This window comes from Littorina saxatilis, linkage group LG7 (genome assembly GCF_037325665.1).
Source record: "Littorina saxatilis isolate snail1 linkage group LG7, US_GU_Lsax_2.0, whole genome shotgun sequence".
Taxonomy (NCBI): domain Eukaryota; kingdom Metazoa; phylum Mollusca; class Gastropoda; order Littorinimorpha; family Littorinidae; genus Littorina; species Littorina saxatilis.
This window is the reverse complement of record NC_090251.1, coordinates 6,962,571-6,983,406: the sequence shown is the minus strand read 5'-3', so window position 1 is coordinate 6,983,406 and position 20,836 is coordinate 6,962,571. Positions and strand designations below refer to the sequence as shown.

Below are 20,836 nucleotides of genomic sequence, written 5' to 3'. Positions count from 1 at the left end.
GTATTGTATGACTCCATGAGTTTTGTCTTTCTTTCTCTCTGTCTTTGCGTATTGTATCACGGAAAGACCTTTGCAACAGTGTGAGCGTACTTTGGCAGTACCAAAATGCAGTTCTGCCATAGTGTTTTCTTTTCATTTCGAAGACGAAACTTTCTTTAATACGACAGTTCTAGTGCATGAATTGCATCAATTAAAAGATGGAGAACAAAATATATTATATATAACTATAAGCTTTGGATCAATTTGAAGTAAACTCGGGCTGAAAATGTTTCAAGATGACATCAACCTTCTTGTAGTTGTACAAAGTAGTCTTTCACTAATAACCAATGCTTGTTTCACTAATAACCAATGCTGGTTTCACTAATAACCAATGCTTTTTTCACTGTCAAACTCCATCGTGATCTCTCAATGGCTGACATTCTGCACGCCATCTTGGAAACGCTTGCCGAAAAACAGATTGTTTCCATGTCAGAAAAATTATCAGTGTAAGGCTGGAGTTGGCTGGGACGTAGCTTGGTCGTTTTGGGTCAGTGCTGTGGATGGTCCAGACTTTCTGACAAAACCTAAGTATTCATCTTCCTAATTCTCCCTCTGCATAAAGATTTGGTAATGCTTTTCTGACAAAGCCTTGAAGCATTTATTCCTGTAGCAGGATGTCAGGGCTTTTGGATAGTTTGAGAACTGAGATGGATGATAGCAATTTTGAATTAATTGGGCATTAAATGATTAGTCTAATTTTTTTGGATAACAGAGAATTTAGTGATTTGTGTTCAAGAAAACGCTTCTTTTCCCAGTAGAATTTTAAGATTTTGTCATACATAATACTGTATTGAGATATTAACTATAGTATAAGGATGGCTCGATGGCTGTGTACCTGACCGAACATATTTTTATTTGTGTACAATGTACATGAAATGTATACATGTATGCATGTATGACGACTGGTTTTATTTCTAATTGTAACATTGACTGTTGTGGTCTCATGTGTGACTGTTTATTTTTCTCTCAGGGAACTTTGCAAGGGGTATTTTCTTGATCAGCATTCTCCTTATTCAGTTATTGTAGAAAAATTCTAGATTTTTGTGTTATGAAGTCTGTGTTTCTGTATACATTTTGTATTTCATCTGCAGTGATTTAGTTTTATTGTTTTGCAATTTATGTCTGTTCACAGTAGAAATGTGTTTATTAATTATTGGCACAATATTGTTTAGCGTCGGATGTTTATTTGACGCACTTGCTTAATACAAATAATTGCTGGTTTGACTTTTTTACTTGAGTTTTGTAGCCACAAGTTGTAGGACAGAACTGTTTAGAAGAATGTTTCAATCAAAATGTTGTTGTTGATTTTTAAAGAGAGACGAAGGCATTTGCAATATATATTTTGTGTTATTGATTGGTTGAACAATGCAAAAGAATTTTTTATTGATATTGTCATCATCAGCGGGTCTGAGTAGAATTAGTGTAATATGGAATATATTCAGCCTACCTCAAAGTGACTTTACAGAATATATTGAACAGTCGAGGCCCTTCAGACTTTTTCGTTTTACTCAAATGATTCTTTCTCACTTGGTTTATTACGTCAGTACTTGAAGGGTTGTTCTTTTACTGCAACTCAGGAGTTTTAGTTTTACATCTTACAGGTTTTATTCTGACTTTTACCTCTTGTCACTGATATAGAGAAGCATTTTTCATTCTGGCTTTCATAATGGTTTGTTTTCACTGGCTCCGTTTGTGATAGAGACACTGTTTGCTAGTACTAAATGCTAGTACTTTTTAGTATTTGGGCCAAAGTCAAAAGGTGCCAAATGGAACACTATATTTTCATTTTATGTTTTATACTTGTTTTTTTGCATTTTTGACTCACATGCGAAGCAAAAGTGAGTCTATGTACTCACCCGAGTCGTCCGTCCGTCCGTCCGTCCGGAAAACTTTAACGTTGGATATTTCTTGGACACTATTCAGTCTATCAGTACCAAATTTGGCAAGATGGTGTATGATGACAAGGCCCCAAAAAACATACATAGCATCTTGACCTTGCTTCAAGGTCAAGGTCGCAGGGGCCATAAATGTTGTCTAAAAAACAGCTATTTTTCACATTTTTCCCATTTTCTCTGAAGTTTTTGAGATTGAATACCTCACCTATATATGATATATAGGGCAAAGTAAGCCCCATCTTTTGATACCAGTTTGGTTTACCTTGCTTCAAGGTCAAGGTCACAGGAGCTCTTCAAAGTTGGATTGTATACATATTTTGAAGTGACCTTGACCCTGAACTATGGAAGATAACTGTTTCAAACTTAAAAATTATGTGGGGCACATGTTATGCTTTCATCATGAGACACATTTGGTCACATATGATCAAGGTCAAGGTCACTTTGACCCTTATGAAATGTGACCAAAATAAGGTAGTGAACCACTAAAAGTGACCATATCTCATGGTAGAAAGAGCCAATAAGCACCATTGTACTTCCTATGTCTTGAATTAACAGCTTTGTGTTGCATGACCTTGGATGACCTTGACCTTGGGTCAAGGTCACATGTATTTTGGTAGGAAAAATGTGTAAAGCAGTTCTTAGTGTATGATGTCATTGCTAGGTTTAGTTACCCTAAAGGTCGAGGTCAAGCATGTGAGTCGTATGGGCTTTGCCCTTCTTGTTGACACTATTAATTAATGTACTTTTAATGTTTTTTTAAAACTAACCCTGCAGTTTTTCAACCAACTGAATAAATTTGTGTTTTGTGTCCTGCTCTGAAATCTGTTTCTCGTGACATACAACATCTTCAGTGCTGTTTTTTGTTACCTTAAATGCCAATTTCAAGATGGAAATATATCTTTTTGTACAAAATCCAACACACTCTTTTGAATTATGGTCAAAAGAAATGTTCAAATGTAATATATTTTAAGCATGGCCATCATGAAAATGTCACGTCACGAGAAACAGATTTTTGGATTTTCTGCAAATCTTCCTAGAAAAAACAACAAAGACTTTTCAGACAAACCATGTAGCATTTGTTTTCTAACATTTATTTAACTTGTGTAAAGAGACAAGAAAATCCTGAAGTAAATTTTTGCATGAAAAACAACACTTTTCCAGTTTCTTGTGACAAGTCAGTGTGACGGAAGAGATTGTAGAATGAAAAAAAAACACATCAACAGAAACATTTATTCATATTTCAATAAAGTATCTTGACTTATGTATTTATTTTCTTTAAAACATAGAAACAGTGTGTTTTCTACGTCTCTTGTGACAGTTCCGTCACTATGACTCTCATAGCGTTTCTGTCACAACAACTAAGTTTGTGTCGTTTGAATGAAATAACATTCTGAGTCAAAATCGAAAGTTAGTTGTGTGCTTCTGTTCCGTAAAACTTCGTTAAAATAACATTACAAAGAAGAATAAGCACTCAGTTTTTCTTAGAAGGATGTTCTTTCATGTCTCTCGTTATTTTTGGACCCCGCGTTGTTTCCTGTGACGTGTAAAAAAGCGTGTGACGGATTCAGAAAACTTATCCGGTCGCAAGGACGCCATGCGTTCGAATGTGCCAGAAACTCGTATGTCGCTCAGACCACTTTGCGGATGTCGTAAAAGCAGCTGCCGTTAATCGAGATCGAAAGTAAGGTGCCGAAAATCGCGTGCTGTCTCTCGTGACGTTTGTGACAGATTTTTTGCAACGTGTCAAAACTCGTTTTAATTTTGGTACCATGCTATTTTTTGAACTTTTAATATGTAGCCTACATTGATAACGTTTTGTTGACCCCAAAACGATGGCTCTTTCTTTTCATTTTCTTTATGCAAAAAAGCAAAGAAAGAGGAATTTAGTGTGACAGAACATGTCACAGGAGACTGTAGTTTTTTAACCTTCAAATTCTCAATGTTGATTGTTTTTTTCATATTGAAGACCAATTCAAATAAAAGAATGAACTTTACTGAACCGGCCCATCTATTCTTTATTTAAGAAAAAACAAGGTTACACTGTTTAATTTTGCATTTCTAATGACACCCAAAAACGAGGCTTTAGAAACGGCAAAAAATAGGGGGAAATTAGGATAAGAAATTCATAAAAAAATACTTACTATCAACTTTGTGTTCTGAAACTTTGGCAATATCATCTGCAAACACTTTAGTACAATGTTATTGAGAGCTTTAGTTAAAATATTAAAAAATCTTTAATTTATTAGCCTTTTAAAAATGTCACATGACAAGAGGCACCTTTTGACTTTGGCCCATTTACTAATTTAGGTGTGTGGATGTGTGTGATTTCTTTGAGGGAGTTGGTTTGTCTTAAAAGGGGGTTCCACTGTTTTCCACGTGAAACCCTTAGCAGTGAGTAAGTGGTGGTGAACATAACGGTGTAATGGGCGGTTCTGGTGAGGTTATGCCCCTTCTTTCTTTCGGCTGGTAACAGGCGGAACCTCGCGGCAAGATCACACGAGAAAGGAAAAAAACGTGCATCGGTCCCAAATAGCATGTCGCTTTGGTAACAGTTCGTGTGTAAGTTGTGCAGTTTATACGGTAAAAAGACAATGGTAACAGGCGGAACCTCGTGGCAAGATCACAGGAGTTGTCTCGCGTTATCACCCCAGAAGCGCGCATTGTGAGAAGGGACCTGTAACTGTAAGCAACTCCCTGGTGGCTGTACAATGTACCAAGGTCAGTTTTGCTGCTGGAGGTACTAATACTATCTTTTGTCTTATGCTTTTGTCGTGGATGAGAACAAGTTCTGTGTGCTAGGACTAGGAGGGGAACTTTCAGCTTTGATTTCAATACATGCAGGGGTGAACCTGACCCGTTTATTTTGCTACTTGTCCACATGTCACGTTCCATCAATCATTGGTGCTTTGTACATTGAGGATGTTTGAGTATGTGTTTGAACATTAATTTAATGTGCCATATCTTATGTGTCATAGCTCCGCTAGTTCATTTGTGTTGAGCCAGCGATTACGTTTCTTGTGTGGTCTTGTCAGTTTGTGTGCTGGGGTGAAAGAAATGTGTATTTTATATTTCCACAGACTTGTGTTGTAACTTGATTTGTGTGAGCAGAAGAAAGTAGATTGCGCAAGTTTCATGTTGTGCAATTAGGCCGGTCATTCTTGTAACATTTATATATAATTATGATAATAATGATATTAATAATAATAATGGGAGCTTATAAAGCGTAAATGACTGAAGAGCTCCATGTTCTCATACAAAGAATAACACTATTTAGACATTAAATACTTCTCATTTCTATCATCATAATAAAACAAATTAAAATAACAGTTAACACATGATCTACTTTGTAGTGGTAAAATCTATTTAAATAATACCATTTTAACATAATGGGAATAAACTATACAAAATATATAGATAAACGCACACAGCAAGGAAACACCTGAAAACCATTGCCTTGAAAAGATTATAGATAAATTATGTACAATCCACATGTAAAAACATGAGCTGTGGGATACAGTCTTCTTCTGCGTTCATGGGCTGAAACTCCCCCGTACACTCGTGTTTTTTGCAAGAGTGGAATTTTACGTGTATGACCGTTTTTACCCCGCCATGTAGGATACAGTGATAGACAAGGTAGTTGAAAAATAAAACTTATTTGTCCCAAGTTACTTTAACAATTATGATGAAACGTTCATCTGTTGTGCATTTCACCACCAAACGGCAATCTCATGGAGCTTTACAAAATTCAACATATGCATGCAATTGCAAATGAACATGATCCGGCAAATTACCACAGCACTGATCTGAAAGTCTAAATTCAGCACCCATATAAAAGCATGAAGATTTTCTTTACAAGTTTGTGACAGAAAACATGATTGGCATTGATACACTGTCAACTTAGTGTGGAATCATTCTAATGATGAGAATTACAGTAGAGTTTGATATTTCATGTTCTAGTAGCAAGAAACCTTTGTACATTTGCAGCAGTAAAGAGAAACCTGAACGGAATAGAATTCTACAGAGCTCTGCGTTGTCTCTCGTTGTTACTGTTATTTTAAAGTGTTAATGTGTTGACTTCTCTCGAAACCACTACTATGTGAAAAGTGAATCAAGGGTTGTTGTTACCCCCCGCGGGTTAGGGGGAAGAATTTACCCGATGCTCCCCGGCGACTAACGGATTCTGTTTCTCCTTTTACCCTTGTCAAGTGTTTCTTGTATAGAATATAGTCAATTTTTGTAAAGATTTTAGTCAAGCAGTATGTAAGAAATGTTAAGTCCTTTGTACTGGAAACTTGCATTCTCCCAGTAAGGTAATATATTGTACTACGTTACAAGCCTCTGGAGCAAATTTTTTATTAGTGCTTTTGTGAACAAGAAACAATTGACAAGTGGCTCTATCCCATCTCCCCCCTTTCCCCGTCGCGATATAACCTTCGTGGTTGAAAATGACGTTAAACACCAAATAAAGAAAGAAAGAAAGGGTTGTTGTTACCTCTCACTGTTTGTTCCTTGGCTGTTGTCCTCACTGAGTACTCGCTGTTGTTGTAGCATACTTTGTGCCATGGGTTTAGTGTCTTTACCTCAGGAATGTATAATATACTATATCGTGTGGATATCTTGATATATATATATATATGTAGATTGCCAGTTTTGTGGATGCGTGTTTATTTTTGGTGAAGTGTTTTTTTAATTTTTATTAAAGATTCGTTCCTTCCTGAATTTACATTGTGTAAAGCTCATCTATCCAGCATTTGACATGGCAGAAGAGCAGCCTCTGCAAGGACACACACACACACACACACACACACACACACACACACACACACACACACACACACACACACACACACACACACAATCCGTGACCTTGTTGCATTTTGTGCAGAGCGGGAGTTTTTTGCTGAATTAATTTTGCAAATTGACATAGGTGTCAGTTACAAGATTAATTCAGAAAAAAATTTGACTCTGCAGAGATGGCAGCTGAGTCTCTCTCTCTCTCTCTCTCTCTCTCTCTCTCTCTCTCTCTCTCTCTCTAGCTCTCTCTAGCCCTCTCTCTCTCTCGCTCTCTCTAGCTCTCTCTCTCTCGCTCTCTAGCTCTCTCTAGCTCTCTCTCTCTCTCTCTCTCTCTCTCTCTCTCTCTCTCTCTCTCTCTCTCTCTCTCTCTCTCTCTATTTCTTTAACTCATTTTTTTCTTTCTTTGTTGTTTGCCAAGTGGAAGGATGTTGTAATCCCATGCAAAATCCAGGACAGATTGAGGAAGCTTTACAAGATTGTTTACAGGGGAAGAAGGGTATCTTTATGTCTTTGTTACGGGTAGTGTGCGTCATCAGTCAGGTAGAGGTGAGTAGTGTGTATCTCATAGTTACATACAGGTAGGCTTCAGACTGCTGCCTCAGCTCTGGCATGTACCCTTTTTCTGCCCAGGCAGCTGCTGTTTTGTAAGTTTATCAAAGTTTTTCTTTTGTCCGAAGTCAATGGTTGCAGCCGAATCAATAGCAAGAGAGATTTTGTGTGTGTGTGTGGGGGGGGTTGTCTGACATTGAACAAGCAAAACGCTGAAACCTATTTCAAATTGCCAAAAAAGCTTTGCCAACATTTTGGCAGCATTGACAAACTTTTTACCCAGGGAGAAAGGTGACGCAGAGTACTGCCTAAAAAGACTAAAACTTTGGAAAATAGCTGAAACCTTTTACGACCAATTTGGAACATTTTCTAAAAAAAGTAAATGTTATTATATATCTCTGCTGTGTAGATTTTAAGCGGCTAGCAGGAAGCATCTGAGGATTGTATCTGTAGCAGCTTGTATCTGTAGCAGCTTTAAATCTAGCTCTAATGTCGCAAATGGTAGTGCAATTGATGTGTGTGTCGTCGGTATGTATATTTGGCAATAGCATGTGCCATTTGCAGATAGGCTTAGTCCATACATTACAATGTCTGTTTGTGGGGTTTGTTTTTACAATGTCTGTTTATGGGGTTTGTTTTTACAATGTCTGTTTATGGGGTTTGTTTTTACAATGTCTGTTTGTGGGGTTTGTTTTTACAATGTCTGTTTGTGGGGTTTGTTTTTACAATGTCTGTTTGTGGGGTTTGTTTTTACAATGTCTGTTTGTGGGGTTTGTTTTTACAATGTCTGTTTGTGGGGTTTGTTTTTACAATGTCTGTTTGTGGGGTTTGTGTTTACAATGTCTGTTTATGGGGTTTGTGTTTACAATGTCTGTTTGTGGGGTTTGTTTTTACAATGTCTGTTTATGGGGTTTGTTTTTACAATGTCTGTTTGTGGGGTTTGTGTTTACAATGTCTGTTTGTGGGGTTTGTTTTTACAATGTCTGTTTGTGGGGTTTGTTTTTACAATGTCTGTTTATGGGGTTTGTTTTTACAATGTCTGTTTGTGGGGTTTGTTTCTTTGTTCGCAGTGGTCTTTTCTTCTCTTCTTACTTGGTTTTGTTTGTTTGTTTGTGTATTAGTTTGTGTGTGTGTGCTGTTTTGTTCGTTGTTGTTTCTTGTTCTTTTTACATTTAGTCAAGTTTTGACTAAATGTTTTAACATGGAGGGGGAATCAAGACGAGGGTCGTGGTGTATGTGTGTGTGTGTGTGTGTGTGTGTGCGTGTGTGTGTGTAGAGCGATTCAGACCAAACTACTGGACCGATCTTTATGAAATTTGACATGAGAGTTCCTGGGAATGATATCCCCGGACATTTTTTTTCTTTTTTTCGATAAATGTCTTTGATGACGTCATATCCGGCTTGTAAAAGTTGAGGCGGCACTGTCACACCCTCATTTTTCAATCAAATTGATTGACATTTTGGCCAAGCAATCTTCGACAAAGGCCGGACTTGATATTGCATTTCAGCTTGGTGGCTTAAAAATTAATTAATGACTTTGGTCATTAAAAATCAGAAAATTGTAATTAATTTTTTTTATATAAAACGATCCAAATTTACGTTCATCTTATTCTTCATTATTTTCTGATTCCAAAAACATATAAATATGTTAAGTTCGGATTAAAAACAAGCTCTGAAAATTAAAAATATAAAAATTATAATCAAAATTAAATTTCCGAAATCGATTTAAAAACAATTTCATCTTATTCCTTGTCGGTTCCTGATTCCAAAAACATTATAAATGTGATATGTTTGGATTAAAAACACGCTCAGAAAGTTAAAACGAAGAGAGCGTGCTATGCAGCACAGCGAAACCACTTCCGCGCTAAACAGTCTCGTCAGTTTCACTGCGTTTTGCACGAGCGGCGGACTACGGTCATTGTGAAAAAATGCAGTGCGTTCAGTTCCATTCTGTGAGTTCCACAGCTTGACTAAATGTAGTAATTTCGCCTTACGCCACTTGTTTATTGTTCTTTTCTTTCTTTTTTTTTTTTTTTTTTTGGGGGGGTGGGGGGGGGGGGGGTCAGTGACAAAATTGGGGGAGTGAAACACAATTTGTTAATTTTGTTGTTGGCATAACAGAATATATTTTTATTAATGTATTATCCTTGCAATGGCTTAAATTGGATATTACTCCTACATCTTGTAATGTCACTTGTCAGCTTGTTTTTTGTGCTTTGTTTCTGTTTTTCTTTTGTGCATCCTTTATTTCTCATTCTCTAGTTTTGATGCTTTTTGGAGTATATTTTAGTAGAACTATATTTTTTTCCAGAAGTATTGTGCCATATATTTCTTGCGTGCATCACTTGCTCACTGTGAAAATTCCTTCATTAAAATGTGAGATGTAATTGTATCATCTCAAATTATGATCATGACTTTGTTTCTTGTAATGAAAGTGTGAATTGACAAGGTGTGGGGAGGGTTGTAGGGAATTCTGAATTAACTGCGTTTAATTTGCATTGATTCCACAGTTTAACAACTGAAATCACATTTATACTTGTATTCAATTGTCAATCTTTTATTCCAAAGGAAAAAAAGAGGCAAAGATTTTCCCTAAAAACTTTAAGACTCTCAGTAACAGAAAGCACCTTGCGTTTCTTTGTTGTTGTTTTTATTCATTTCTTTACACCTGCTTTCAGACTGAACGTAACAAAAGAACACAGAGAAAATTAAAGCATGAAAGAGAAACACCTAGCTGAAATCATACCAGAGAGGATGCTAAAATGATTACAAAAAAGATTAGTTAATTGATATATACAAACAAAATTTAACTTCTGGGTACATAGGTATTATAGCAGCTATAATGTTTTTCTTTTATTCTTATTTTGTGCTTATACCTGCACAGCTGGTTATACAATATTAGCACATTGTTGGCGCTCTGCGGTTATGAAATTAAAGGCCCCTCCTGTTTTTGGAACCGCAGGAGCTTTCTAGTTGGCTGTTAGGTAGATTTTTGGTTCCTCTTTCCTGTCATGCTCTCTTTTTCTTCATGAATTCTTTTCTTTTTTCTGCCTTCTTGCTCATTCACCTGTATTTTTTCCAAAAATCTCTTCTCTTGCCGCTTGTCTCGCGATTCATGTATAGTTTAATCTGTTAGTGTTCTGATGTAAGTCCAGCAGTAGATAGGTTAAGCCTATTTTAACATACTGGAAACTGGTAATCTTCCAGTAGGTATTAATTTAGTTTTACTAAAGCCTGCTGGGACACAAGTAATGGGTTAGTGCATTTGTAAACAGGAATCGCTTGACAAGTGGCCCCCTTCATCCCCCCCCTTCCTCGTCCTGATATGGCTCTGCGTAGTCGGCTGGACGTTAAGCAACAAATAAACAAACAAACAAACTAGTAAATGGCATGTACAGTGTTAGTTCTGTGTATCATGTTACCATTCGTTCTGTCCTCATGATCTGTCTTATCACATTTATGTTAAATATTGGGGCTCAGAGCATCACCTCATCTGGATGACATGTGCAAGTGAACAGGCTTTTGTTGTGGAGAATACCCCCCGCGGGTTAGGGGGAATGCTCCCCAGCATGTCGTCAGAGGCGACTAACGGATTCTGTTTCTCCTTTTACCCTTGTTAAGTGTTTCTTGTATAGAATATAGTCAATTTTTGTAAAGATTTTAGTCTTGTATGTAAGAAATGTTACGTCCTTTGTACTGGAAACTTGCATTCTCCCAGTAAGGTAATATATTGTACTACGTTGCAAGCTCCTGGAGCAAATTTTTGATTAGTGCTTTTGTGAACAAGAAACAATTGACAAGTGGCTCTATCCCATCTCCCCCCTTTCCCCGTCGCGATATAACCTTCGTGGTTGAAAACGACGTTAAACACCAAATAAAGAAAGAAAAGTTGTGGAGAATGTTGGACATGTTTATTTTTTATTTTTTGAAGGATTATACAATTTTTGTGCCATGTAATGAATAAATGTCATTGGTTAAGAGACCGGGCACATGTTATATATATGACATGTGGCCATACAGTCGTATAATTATAGAATTGAAGCCTATATTATAATGATAATTAACTTTTTATTTGTCTCGTTGTGTTGCTTGGACCTTCCCCCATTCAATAAAGTCTGTGAAATTGAGAGCTGTGTGTGCATGTTTGCTTTAGAGAGAGAGAGAGACAGAGACAGAGAGAGACAGAGAGAGAGAGAGACAGAGAGAGACAGACAGAGAGAGAGACAGAGAGAGAGAGAGACAGAGAGAGAGACAGAGAGAGAGACAGAGAGAGTGTGAGTGTGTGTGACAAATAAGTTTAATTGACTTATTCACATGTCCAAAATATTTTTTATTTTTATTTATTTACTGATAGTGTTTTGTGTTTTCAGAGATGTTTATCTTCTGTTTACTTTTCTGTTTACTTTCCAGAGTAACTGCATCAATATTTGTGTTCAGCCCACGGTCTTGGCAAAACATTATATCCACAAACAATATTATTCGGATAATCACAGTTCTTGACAGCACCGTTGTAAAACAATCCCTCAGGACATATCAGCACCACATCGTGAATTTAAGGGTAGGGCAGCCTAACAAATAATCTGCGTAGGACGCCGAGTCACGTGATTTTCTCTGAACAAGAAGGGCCGGTCACTCCGCACACTAATGACGTCACACATGACGTCGAAGACATGTCCTTCAGCGCATTATCTGACCGGAAATGACGCCATTTTTGCAGAGGAAGTGTCGATGGCTCGGACAGCCTTGAGAGTAGTCTGGGAAATGGGTAGTGGTTGTCCCCCTTGGACACGTCAGCTGGGTCTGGACTTTGTCATGGCTTTCTTGCACTGTGGAACAACAACAAAAAGCAGTCGAAACTAAAATTGGTAATGTTCAAGAATAGATTCCTAAATTCAACGAAGGTATCCCTTTGCAGACGGAGATATCCGTGGCATGCAGTGTGTTGAAACCGACACATAGGCATACTAATCATTAAACACAGACACTCGCACGCACGCACACCGTCACACACACACTCTCTCTCTCTCTCTCTCTCTCTCTCTCTCTCTCTCTCTCTCTCTGCTGTGCATTTTTTTAAATCTGAACTGACATAGTTTTGTTGTACTATTGCTACATGTTCCATCGCTACCAGCTTGTATGCTCTTCATGCCTTATCCTCATCATCATCATCGTCATCTTTATCATCACGAGTTCAAGTTTTACGACCTCCTTTTGTTGTTAATTTTTTTTTTTTTTTTTTTTTTAAATATCCTTGTGTGTCTTTGCATCCCAAGGACAGATTGTGAGAAAGGCGAATACTTAGTAGCCTTAAATCTTAATCCTTGTTACTAACAAATAAATAAATAATTTTGATGAAGTATGGGAAAACCAAGGTGTTGGCGATGAGAGGGCGTTCCTAACAGCATTTAAAGAAACACTTATTTCATCCTATAAGCAAACTTGGCTTGACAATATACAAGGAAGTGAACGTTTCTCTCTGTACAGAACCTTCAAATCAACCCTAACATTATCCAACTATTTAAGTGATTTGAAACATATTAAAGCTAGAAATCTTCTGATTAGACTTAGATTGGGAGTATCTCCTCTGAAAGTGCATCGATTTCGCTTTAATTTAAATGCAACCTCCGCTGATTTATCTTGTCCATTTTGTTGTGGCAGTGTTGAAGATGAAGTCCACTTTGTTTTAGTATGCCCTAAATATGCTGAGTTAAGAGAATATTATATTCCACGAAAATACACTAGAATCCCATCATTGTTTAAATTAACCATGCTGTTTTCAAACACTAGTAAGCCGCTATTGCTACGTTTTTCTACATTTGTCATGAAGGCTCTTTCCATTCGTAATCCATAATCCGTAAACGAAACAGGGCGATACTAGTAGGATGTTCTTGTTTTTGTTCACTATGTGCATTTGTATGCTGGTGCTTGAGATGTGCTCATCTCCATGAAAAGGGCCCAAGGCCTACTGATTAAAACATTCACTGAGACTTCAGACTTCTCTCTCTCTCTGCTTACTCTACCCTCGTTAAATAAAGAGTTGCCTCTCTCGTGAATGTGAAGGTGTACGATTATGTACGTGGTCAGTACACACAAAGAGTGTGAGTGAAATCTGTACGTTTGCATTATACTAGACACATTTACTTCAAGAGTTCGTTTGCGATTTAGCGTCATATTTTTGTATACACACATATAGGCCTACAAGCCCTGAAAAAAGAAACCAAACCATTTTTCAATGTTTGCTTTTCAGTCGAGTATGAAAGCCAGTCTAGGTTTTCTTCTAACAATGTTTGGTCTGAACAGTAAGCTTACTTTGATCAAACACATAGCATATAACAAATGATGACTCGTGAATTCGTGAACTCGGCAATTCATGACTTTCAATGGTAAAAAGCAAACCATACAAGAGTTTTTCTTTATTTGCTTTAGCACCGTTGACGAACCTATAAGACACAGTACGTGTTGATCCAACAGGTCGAGGGCAAGGCCGTCCATCTGGGTTTTTTAACTATGTGTTCCACTCAAACGCGTAAAAAGTGTTGGGCCATTTTGGGACTGTTGATCACTGTCATTTGTTTTATGCTCCAGTTTGTGTCATTAGTGACCGACCAATGGCAAATCCGCGAGACAGCAAACTCCACAAGTTCGTTCCGCTCTGGCATTTGGTTCTCTCGCACAAATGATATACCCACTGACAATGATGAGGGTAAGGTTTTGTGTGTATGTATTAATAAACTAAGAGTGTGTGTGTGTGTGTGTGTGTGTGTGTGTGTGTGTGTGTGTGTGTGTGAGTGTGTGCGCGCATGCGTGTATGTATGTGTGTGCGTGTGAGTGTGTGCGCGCGTGCGTGCGTGTATGTGTGTGTGAGGGTATGTGTGTTTGTGTGTGTGTGCGCGCGTCAGTGCGTGCGTGCCTGCGTGTGTGTGTGTGTGTGTGTGTTACAATTTCTTAGACACATCGGGACAGTGATTCCTCGCGTCAACCATAAATAACGGTGTCAGAGCCACACGATTTGTTACACAGAAAGCAGTTCCTTGATCTGTATTAAGGTCAATTTTTGTAATCCTACCATTCTAAATCACATAAGAAAAATGTTCTGGTCACAGTAACATTCTTGCGCCGTGCTTCTTTTAGCATTTATCCCAGTTGTAAGATGCTCTTGCCCTGTGTAAACATTTGGAAAACAAATCACAACCTCTGTACCTTTAAGGATATGATAGTGAAGAAATCCAGGAGCAGTTTTCTGGTGAATTTAACATCAAGAAGTCTAGAGAACATTAAAACATATCTGCAATCATAAATGTACCCCAAAATTATCCATAACTCTGCTTATTTTTTTTATCAATATAGATAGTATAACGGTAGATCTTGGCAAACCCTTCCACGTTAGGGTTCCAATCAATTTTGTGCCATTGGTTTATTTTTTAACTGCGGGCAATCGTCCAAAACGCAAACAGACATAACCCGTGCGAATAGACGCAAGCAGACATAACCCGTGCGAATAGACGCAAGCAGACATAACCCGTGCGAATAGACGCAAGCAGACATAACCCGTGCGAATAGACGCAAGCAGACATAACCCGTGCGAATAGACGCAAGCAGACATAACCCGTGCGAATAGACACAAGCAGACATAACCCGTGCGAAAAGACGCAAGCAGACATAACCCGTGCGAATAGACGCAAGCAGACACGATAACCCGTGCGAATAGACGCAAGCAGACATAACCCGTGCGAATAGACGCAAGCAGACATAACCCGTGCGAATAGACGCAAGCAGACATAACCCGTGCGAATAGACGCAAGCAGACATAACCCGTGCGAATAGACGCAAGCAGACATAACCCGTGCGAATAGACCCACTCCGGAAATAACTGTGCCGGGTTTGTATAGCTTGTGAAAGTGAAAGAGTGAATACTCCTGATTTTATTGAGGTAAACTTTCCACACGTCCACCTTGCCAACGTGTTTCAGACACACCCCTCGCCAGTGACTGACCTATGACGTATACGTCACGTGGGGAAAGTATGCCGCATTAAAAGCAAAAAAAATCACTCGTCCACAATCCATACAAACCCGAATTATTTCCGAACATCGCCCATTTGAGTACGGGAATCAGTCATCTAGCAAATACATACAACATTCACCGTTCTCAGGGACGTTCATATGATTTCAGAAAACTTGTATTTGTTCAACTTCACTTCCCAAGAGTTTATCCTGATTATGTAATGTTCAGCAGGCTTTTGTCCACGTGTTGTCCGTTGAATTTGTTATTACAGATGCGATGATCGCTTGCCAAATATTTGGAATCCTTGGTGCTGTGATGATGTTGGAATGTTTGAGGATGGAAACTGCAGTGAGTCGATCTGAGGGATGTCGTAAAAATGATTTCATGATCTTAATCCTCATCAATGTTATTGGACGTGAGTTCACTATAGCTTTCCTTGTAACGACACTAACCTCTGTGTGTGTGTGTGTGTGTGTGTGTGTGTGTGTGTGTGTGTGTGTGTGTGTGTGTGTGGTGTGTGGTGTGTATATGTCTGTGTGTATGTGTCTGTGTGTGTGTGTTCTTCTTTTTTTATGTTTCCTTTTTGTGACACGGACAGAAGGCCTAGCTCAATAAAATATTTTTCTCTCTCTCTTTCTCTTTCTCTCTCTCTCTCTCTCTCTCTCTCTCTCTCTCTCTCTCTCTCTCTCTCTCTCTCTCTCTCTCTCTCTCTCTCTCTCTTCCATTCTATGTCCCTCTTGCTCTTTCTATCTCTATTTCTCTCTTCCCTCGGTAAGTGTGTGTTTGTGTTGAGCGGTATTTTCCGTTTTGATACTGTTCAGGAAATGTTAATCAGATAAATGAGAAAAAAATGATCGTTTTTTTGTATCAACTGAAAACATGTTCAAACTTCCCTGTCTTTCCACCTGTCGATCTCTCTGTTTCAGAATCTGTCTTTCTCATAGATACACGCGCGCACGCCCACACAAACACGCCCACACAAACACGCCCTCACAAACACGCCCTCACAAACACGCCCACACGCCCACACAAACACGCCCTCACAAACACGCCCACACAAACACGCCCTCTCTCTCTTTCTCTCTCTGTCTCTCTGGTGTGAGTGAAGAGACAACTCACAGGCACGCACGCACACACTAACGCACGCACGAAAGCACACACACACACACACACACACACACACACACACACACACACACACACACACACACACACACACACACACACACATCCAAACAGAAAAACAGATCAAATCTCATTCGATTTAATTCCAATCTGTTTCTTTTCTGTCATACGTTTCAGTTGTGTGTATGCTGGTTGAGTTCCTGGTGTATGTGATAAGTACAGGCATTGAGGGAGCACAGTTTGATTATTCCTGCATAATGACTATTGCTGCGTTTCTGCTGGTCTTTGTTCGGATCTTGTGCTGCATCTTTGAATTATGCGAGTGTCCAGACAAGTACAGAATGGATTGGATGTCATATTGGGGCATCCGTTCATTCTCATCCTGTTAACCCTCACGCAAAACCAACGAGCTCCACACCTTCGTCCCTTTTGGCATCTGCCAGTGACAGGCTGAAGAAGGACGAAACACAAGTTTGGGGACAGCACAAGCAACCATTATTATGTACTAAATTATAAATGAACACTGCTTTTTGTTGATTGTGTAGTCAAGTGGCGTACACAGTCTTTTTGTGTAATTATCCCCAGCCCGACCCAGTTGCCTCCCCTGTCTATTATCTTCCCCTGACCCAAGTTGTGTCTCCAGCGAGGATTATTGTGTGTTTACTATCGTAGGGTAGACTCTTGACCGGATGCATTTCTAACCTCTTATCCCAGATTTAGGTGGTCGTTATGTAATGTGCCGCCGGACTGTCTGGGTATCGTTGGACGGCGTTTTGTCAAGTGGGTGTCATTTCTTTTGACAGGGTACATTATAGAAGATGCCAGGTCATGGCTTGGAGGTTTTAGTCTCTTACCCCTCTCCCCCTTCTTTGTAACTGGTTGTAATATAATGAGCCTTATCCGGTGTGCGTAATATTTCCTGTGCTTGACACCGACCCGGCTTCATGCCTTGGTAACGATCCCTTTCATTGGGCAGGCAATTTTAAGACGACACCCCCCGTTGGCTTACACTAGGTAGCCTCCCTATTGGCTATTGGGAATCGGACGGTGACCAGCCTTTAAAAGACTGAGCATTTAGGCAAGAGGAGAGAACGCGATTTGTGATATACTGAGCTGTGTGCTGCTCGATTGTGTCGGTCGACTTGTGGTGTTAGATTCCGATACCTGTGCTCTTGTGTTTACGTTTCACTGCGTGTGCTCACTGAGGAGAATCTGTAAGTAACTAAATGCTTTATTCATTCCTTATGCTGTATTCTTTCCTTATGCTCTATTCTTATGTTTCATTTGATGCTATGATGTTTGCATATATGTACATTTTGACGCCATTTTGATCTATCGGAGAGATGTGTTTTCTAGATCAGTTTCTAATCACTTTCATGATTTGACGCTGAAATTGAGCGTTAATAACTTCTAATATTTGATGACCAGTTGTTCTAAAGCTGTTTTAGAGTCTTGTAAATTAAAGACTCGTAAGAATCAAGTAAGGCAGACTCGTTCTCATTTTCCCGCCAGTTCAATGGGCTTTGTTTGGGGAAAACACATATACACATTTTGTACGAGCATTCCACTGGGCTAAATAATGTCTAGCACATAAAACTCGCGCGTGTATCGTAACCCATGTGTATCGTTGCCATGTTTCCCCATTTTATCACATATTATTTCTGGAGATCAGTAAAGTCTGAGTAGTAGTCGGTTAAAAGCCCAAAGTTAAGCCCTCAGTGCCATTGGCCCGTAAAGCTACCTATTTACGATTTAGGCGCAGAAACCCCTACAATTGATGAACGGGAATTATGGTTGACATATATTTTGGGTAATGAACTCGTATCATGAGTTATCTTTCTTATTCTTGTCGTTATTATTCAACTCGATGAAGAAGTGTCTTCATGGCGATGAACATACTTAATAATAACAATTATTTTGCAGTTGCGGTTCATGCAGTTGGTTAATTTATGTAGAGCATTTTCCAATGCAAGGCTTAGGCCTAAGGGAAGATGTTGGTTACTTCCCTTGACATTAGCTGTTGTGGAGTTGTTTAACTCACTGTGGATTCTCTTTCAGAGAATGCTGTGTCTGCAGGATTTTGGCTGTATTGTTTAGGTTTATTGTGGAATGTATGTATGGTTAGGATGCATTGGTATGAATGATGCGTTTTACTTGTTATGCCATGTACTTATATTATGTTTTCTTTTCTTTTCATGTGTCATCAGACACTGCTTTCTGGTGTTAACTTTCTGGTGTTAACTTTCTGGTGTTAACTTTCTGGTGTTAACTTTCTGGTGTTAACTTTCTGGTGTTTGCTTCTGGTGTACGTTAATTAAAAGTCACGTTATCGCAACCTCTGTCTTGGCGTCTCATTTATGCTTCCTGGCCTATTACCCCCCCTTCCACTCCACCCTATCACATCTGGCGCTTGCGGAGCAGGATTCAGGAAGTAGAGACGCCGTAGTTAACACCAGAAAGCAGGGGTAGCAGTGTAGGAGGTACTCGGCGTATCCAAGATGGCGGTCGACGGGGTTCCTAGACCCCAGTGGCAGATGTTCTCCCCTCCCAGGCTTCCCCTCTTCACTAGCAGCAAAGATGGCTGTCTGCTAGACGACTACGTCACAGAGGCTCGTCGCATCATTGCCCACTTCAACCTGGAGGCGCTGGGCGGCGAGGCTGCTGAATGGCTGATCCAGTCACTTGCTGGGCCTGCCAAGAAGGAGATCAACCTGCACCCCCCTCAGGCGACCGCTACGGCTGACCTAGTCCTGACCATTCTGCAGGACACGTTTGGAGACCACGCCAGCAGTTCTTCACTGCTTTCGTCATTCTTCACGCGCTACCAGGGACAAGAGGAGGGCCTTCTTTCATACGCCCACGGTTTGCAGTCTCTGCATGTCAAGATTAATTCTGTTGTTCCTGATACATTAACAGATGATGCTCTCCGGGATCATTTCATCCATGGACTGTTTTTGCATCCTCTACGACGAGATCTGCTGCGCTTTGTGAGAGGGCGTGAGGCTGTCACTTTTGCTGCTGTCCGTGCCGAAGCTCTTAGGTGGATGAGGGAAGATGTCGATGTAGTGGCTGACCAAGCAACTCCTGTTTTCAAGGAGAGGAGTGCCGGGTTAAGCAGGCTGCAGGTCCCAGTCAACGAACTCGCCATCAAGTCAGCAGAGCTTCGAGCTGCCTTGCACCAACGCCCGCCGGCTGCCCCTCGTCAACAGCAACCGTCCGCGAAGCCACGTTGTTGGCTTTGCAACCGCCACGGGCATCTACAGAGCAGGTGCCCTACCAAGCGTCATGGGAGTCAACAACCGTTGTCATGGAGACAGCCCAGTGAGCTACGTGTGGACCAGCAGTCAACATCCATCAAGCAACCGCCCCGCGAGCAGAGCAGTCAGACAGAGGAGGTTGTGACTGCTCAAGAACAGCTGACGTCGAAGCACGAGGCCTCCATTGACAGATTAGAGACCCGACTGAAGAAGGAACTGGAGGCCAAACAACAGTTACAGGATGAACGTTTTCAGAAGGACTTAGAAATACGCCAACTTAGAGAGCGGTTAGTTTTCAAGTGTGAAGAGGTGTCAATTGAGCGGAAAGCAGCAGGACACATTCGCAAAGACCTGGAAGCATTGTTGCAACAGCAGCTCACAGAGAAAGAGCATCGGCTTGCGACAGCCCCAGCCCCCGTAGAGCCTCACGACGCTGACCCGATAACATTGTGGGATTCTGTGCTCAATTTGTCCTGCCCCTTTACTCTAAGTCCCAGCTAAACCACCCCCTCGTAAAATCATGAAAACTCTTTAGTCACACATGTGGCGTAACCATGCCTTGCTTGCTTGTTAGCTATTGTGCTCTGCTAAGAGGCTGTGTGTACACTATGATTATTGCTTGCCTGTTGTATTGTGTCTTGTATGAATGGGTTGGGTGACTGTGAGTGTCATCCGTTACCGTTTCTGATTTTATTTGTTGTTTTACTTGGGTGAACTTGTGTTTGATTTATAGATGTCATTTTCAGCTATTCCCGAGGCGCTGTACCTGCGAGGACGCAGTTGGTATAGAGCTGGGGGGGATGTAGTCAAGTGGCGTACACAGTCTTTTTGTGTAATTATCCCCAGCCCGACCCAGTTGCCTCCCCTGTCTATTATCTTCCCCTGACCCAAGTTGTGTCTCCAGCGAGGATTATTGTGTGTTTACTATCGTAGGGTAGACTCTTGACCGGATTCCTTTCTAACCTCTTATCTCAGATTTAGGTGGTCGTTATGTAATGTGCCGCCGGACTGTCTGGGTATCGTTGGACGGCGTTTTGTCAAGTGGGTGTCATTTCTTTTGACAGGGTACATTATAGAAGATGCCAGGTCATGGCTTGGAGGTTTTAGTCTCTTACCCCTCTCCCCCTTCTTTGTAACTGGTTGTAATATAATGAGCCTTATCCGGTGTGCGTAA

The 20,836-nt window shown here is 40.1% G+C and overlaps 1 protein-coding gene and 1 long non-coding RNA gene across 3 annotated transcripts; both read left to right on the top strand.

Annotated features, from left to right (window-relative positions):
* Window positions 1-12,004: 12,004 nt before the first annotated feature.
* Window positions 12,005-16,940, top strand: LOC138970584 (uncharacterized). 2 transcript variants are annotated; one of them, XR_011456999.1, is made up of 4 exons: window positions 12,005-12,142; window positions 13,863-13,980; window positions 15,552-15,695; window positions 16,583-16,940. It is a non-coding gene; the product is annotated as an uncharacterized lncRNA (long non-coding RNA). The 2 variants fall into 2 exon arrangements; XR_011456998.1 differs by lacking the exon at window positions 12,005-12,142 and having other exon boundaries at window positions 13,716-13,980.
* A 1-nt stretch (window position 16,941) lies between these two features.
* LOC138970582 (uncharacterized) lies at window positions 16,942-20,622 on the top strand. Its single transcript, XM_070343049.1, has 2 exons — window positions 16,942-17,619; window positions 18,613-20,622. The coding sequence occupies exon 2, from the start codon at window positions 18,904-18,906 to the stop codon at window positions 20,161-20,163; it is 1,260 nt and encodes a 419-aa protein (XP_070199150.1). The 5' UTR covers window positions 16,942-17,619; window positions 18,613-18,903; the 3' UTR covers window positions 20,164-20,622.
* Window positions 20,623-20,836: the final 214 nt, after the last annotated feature.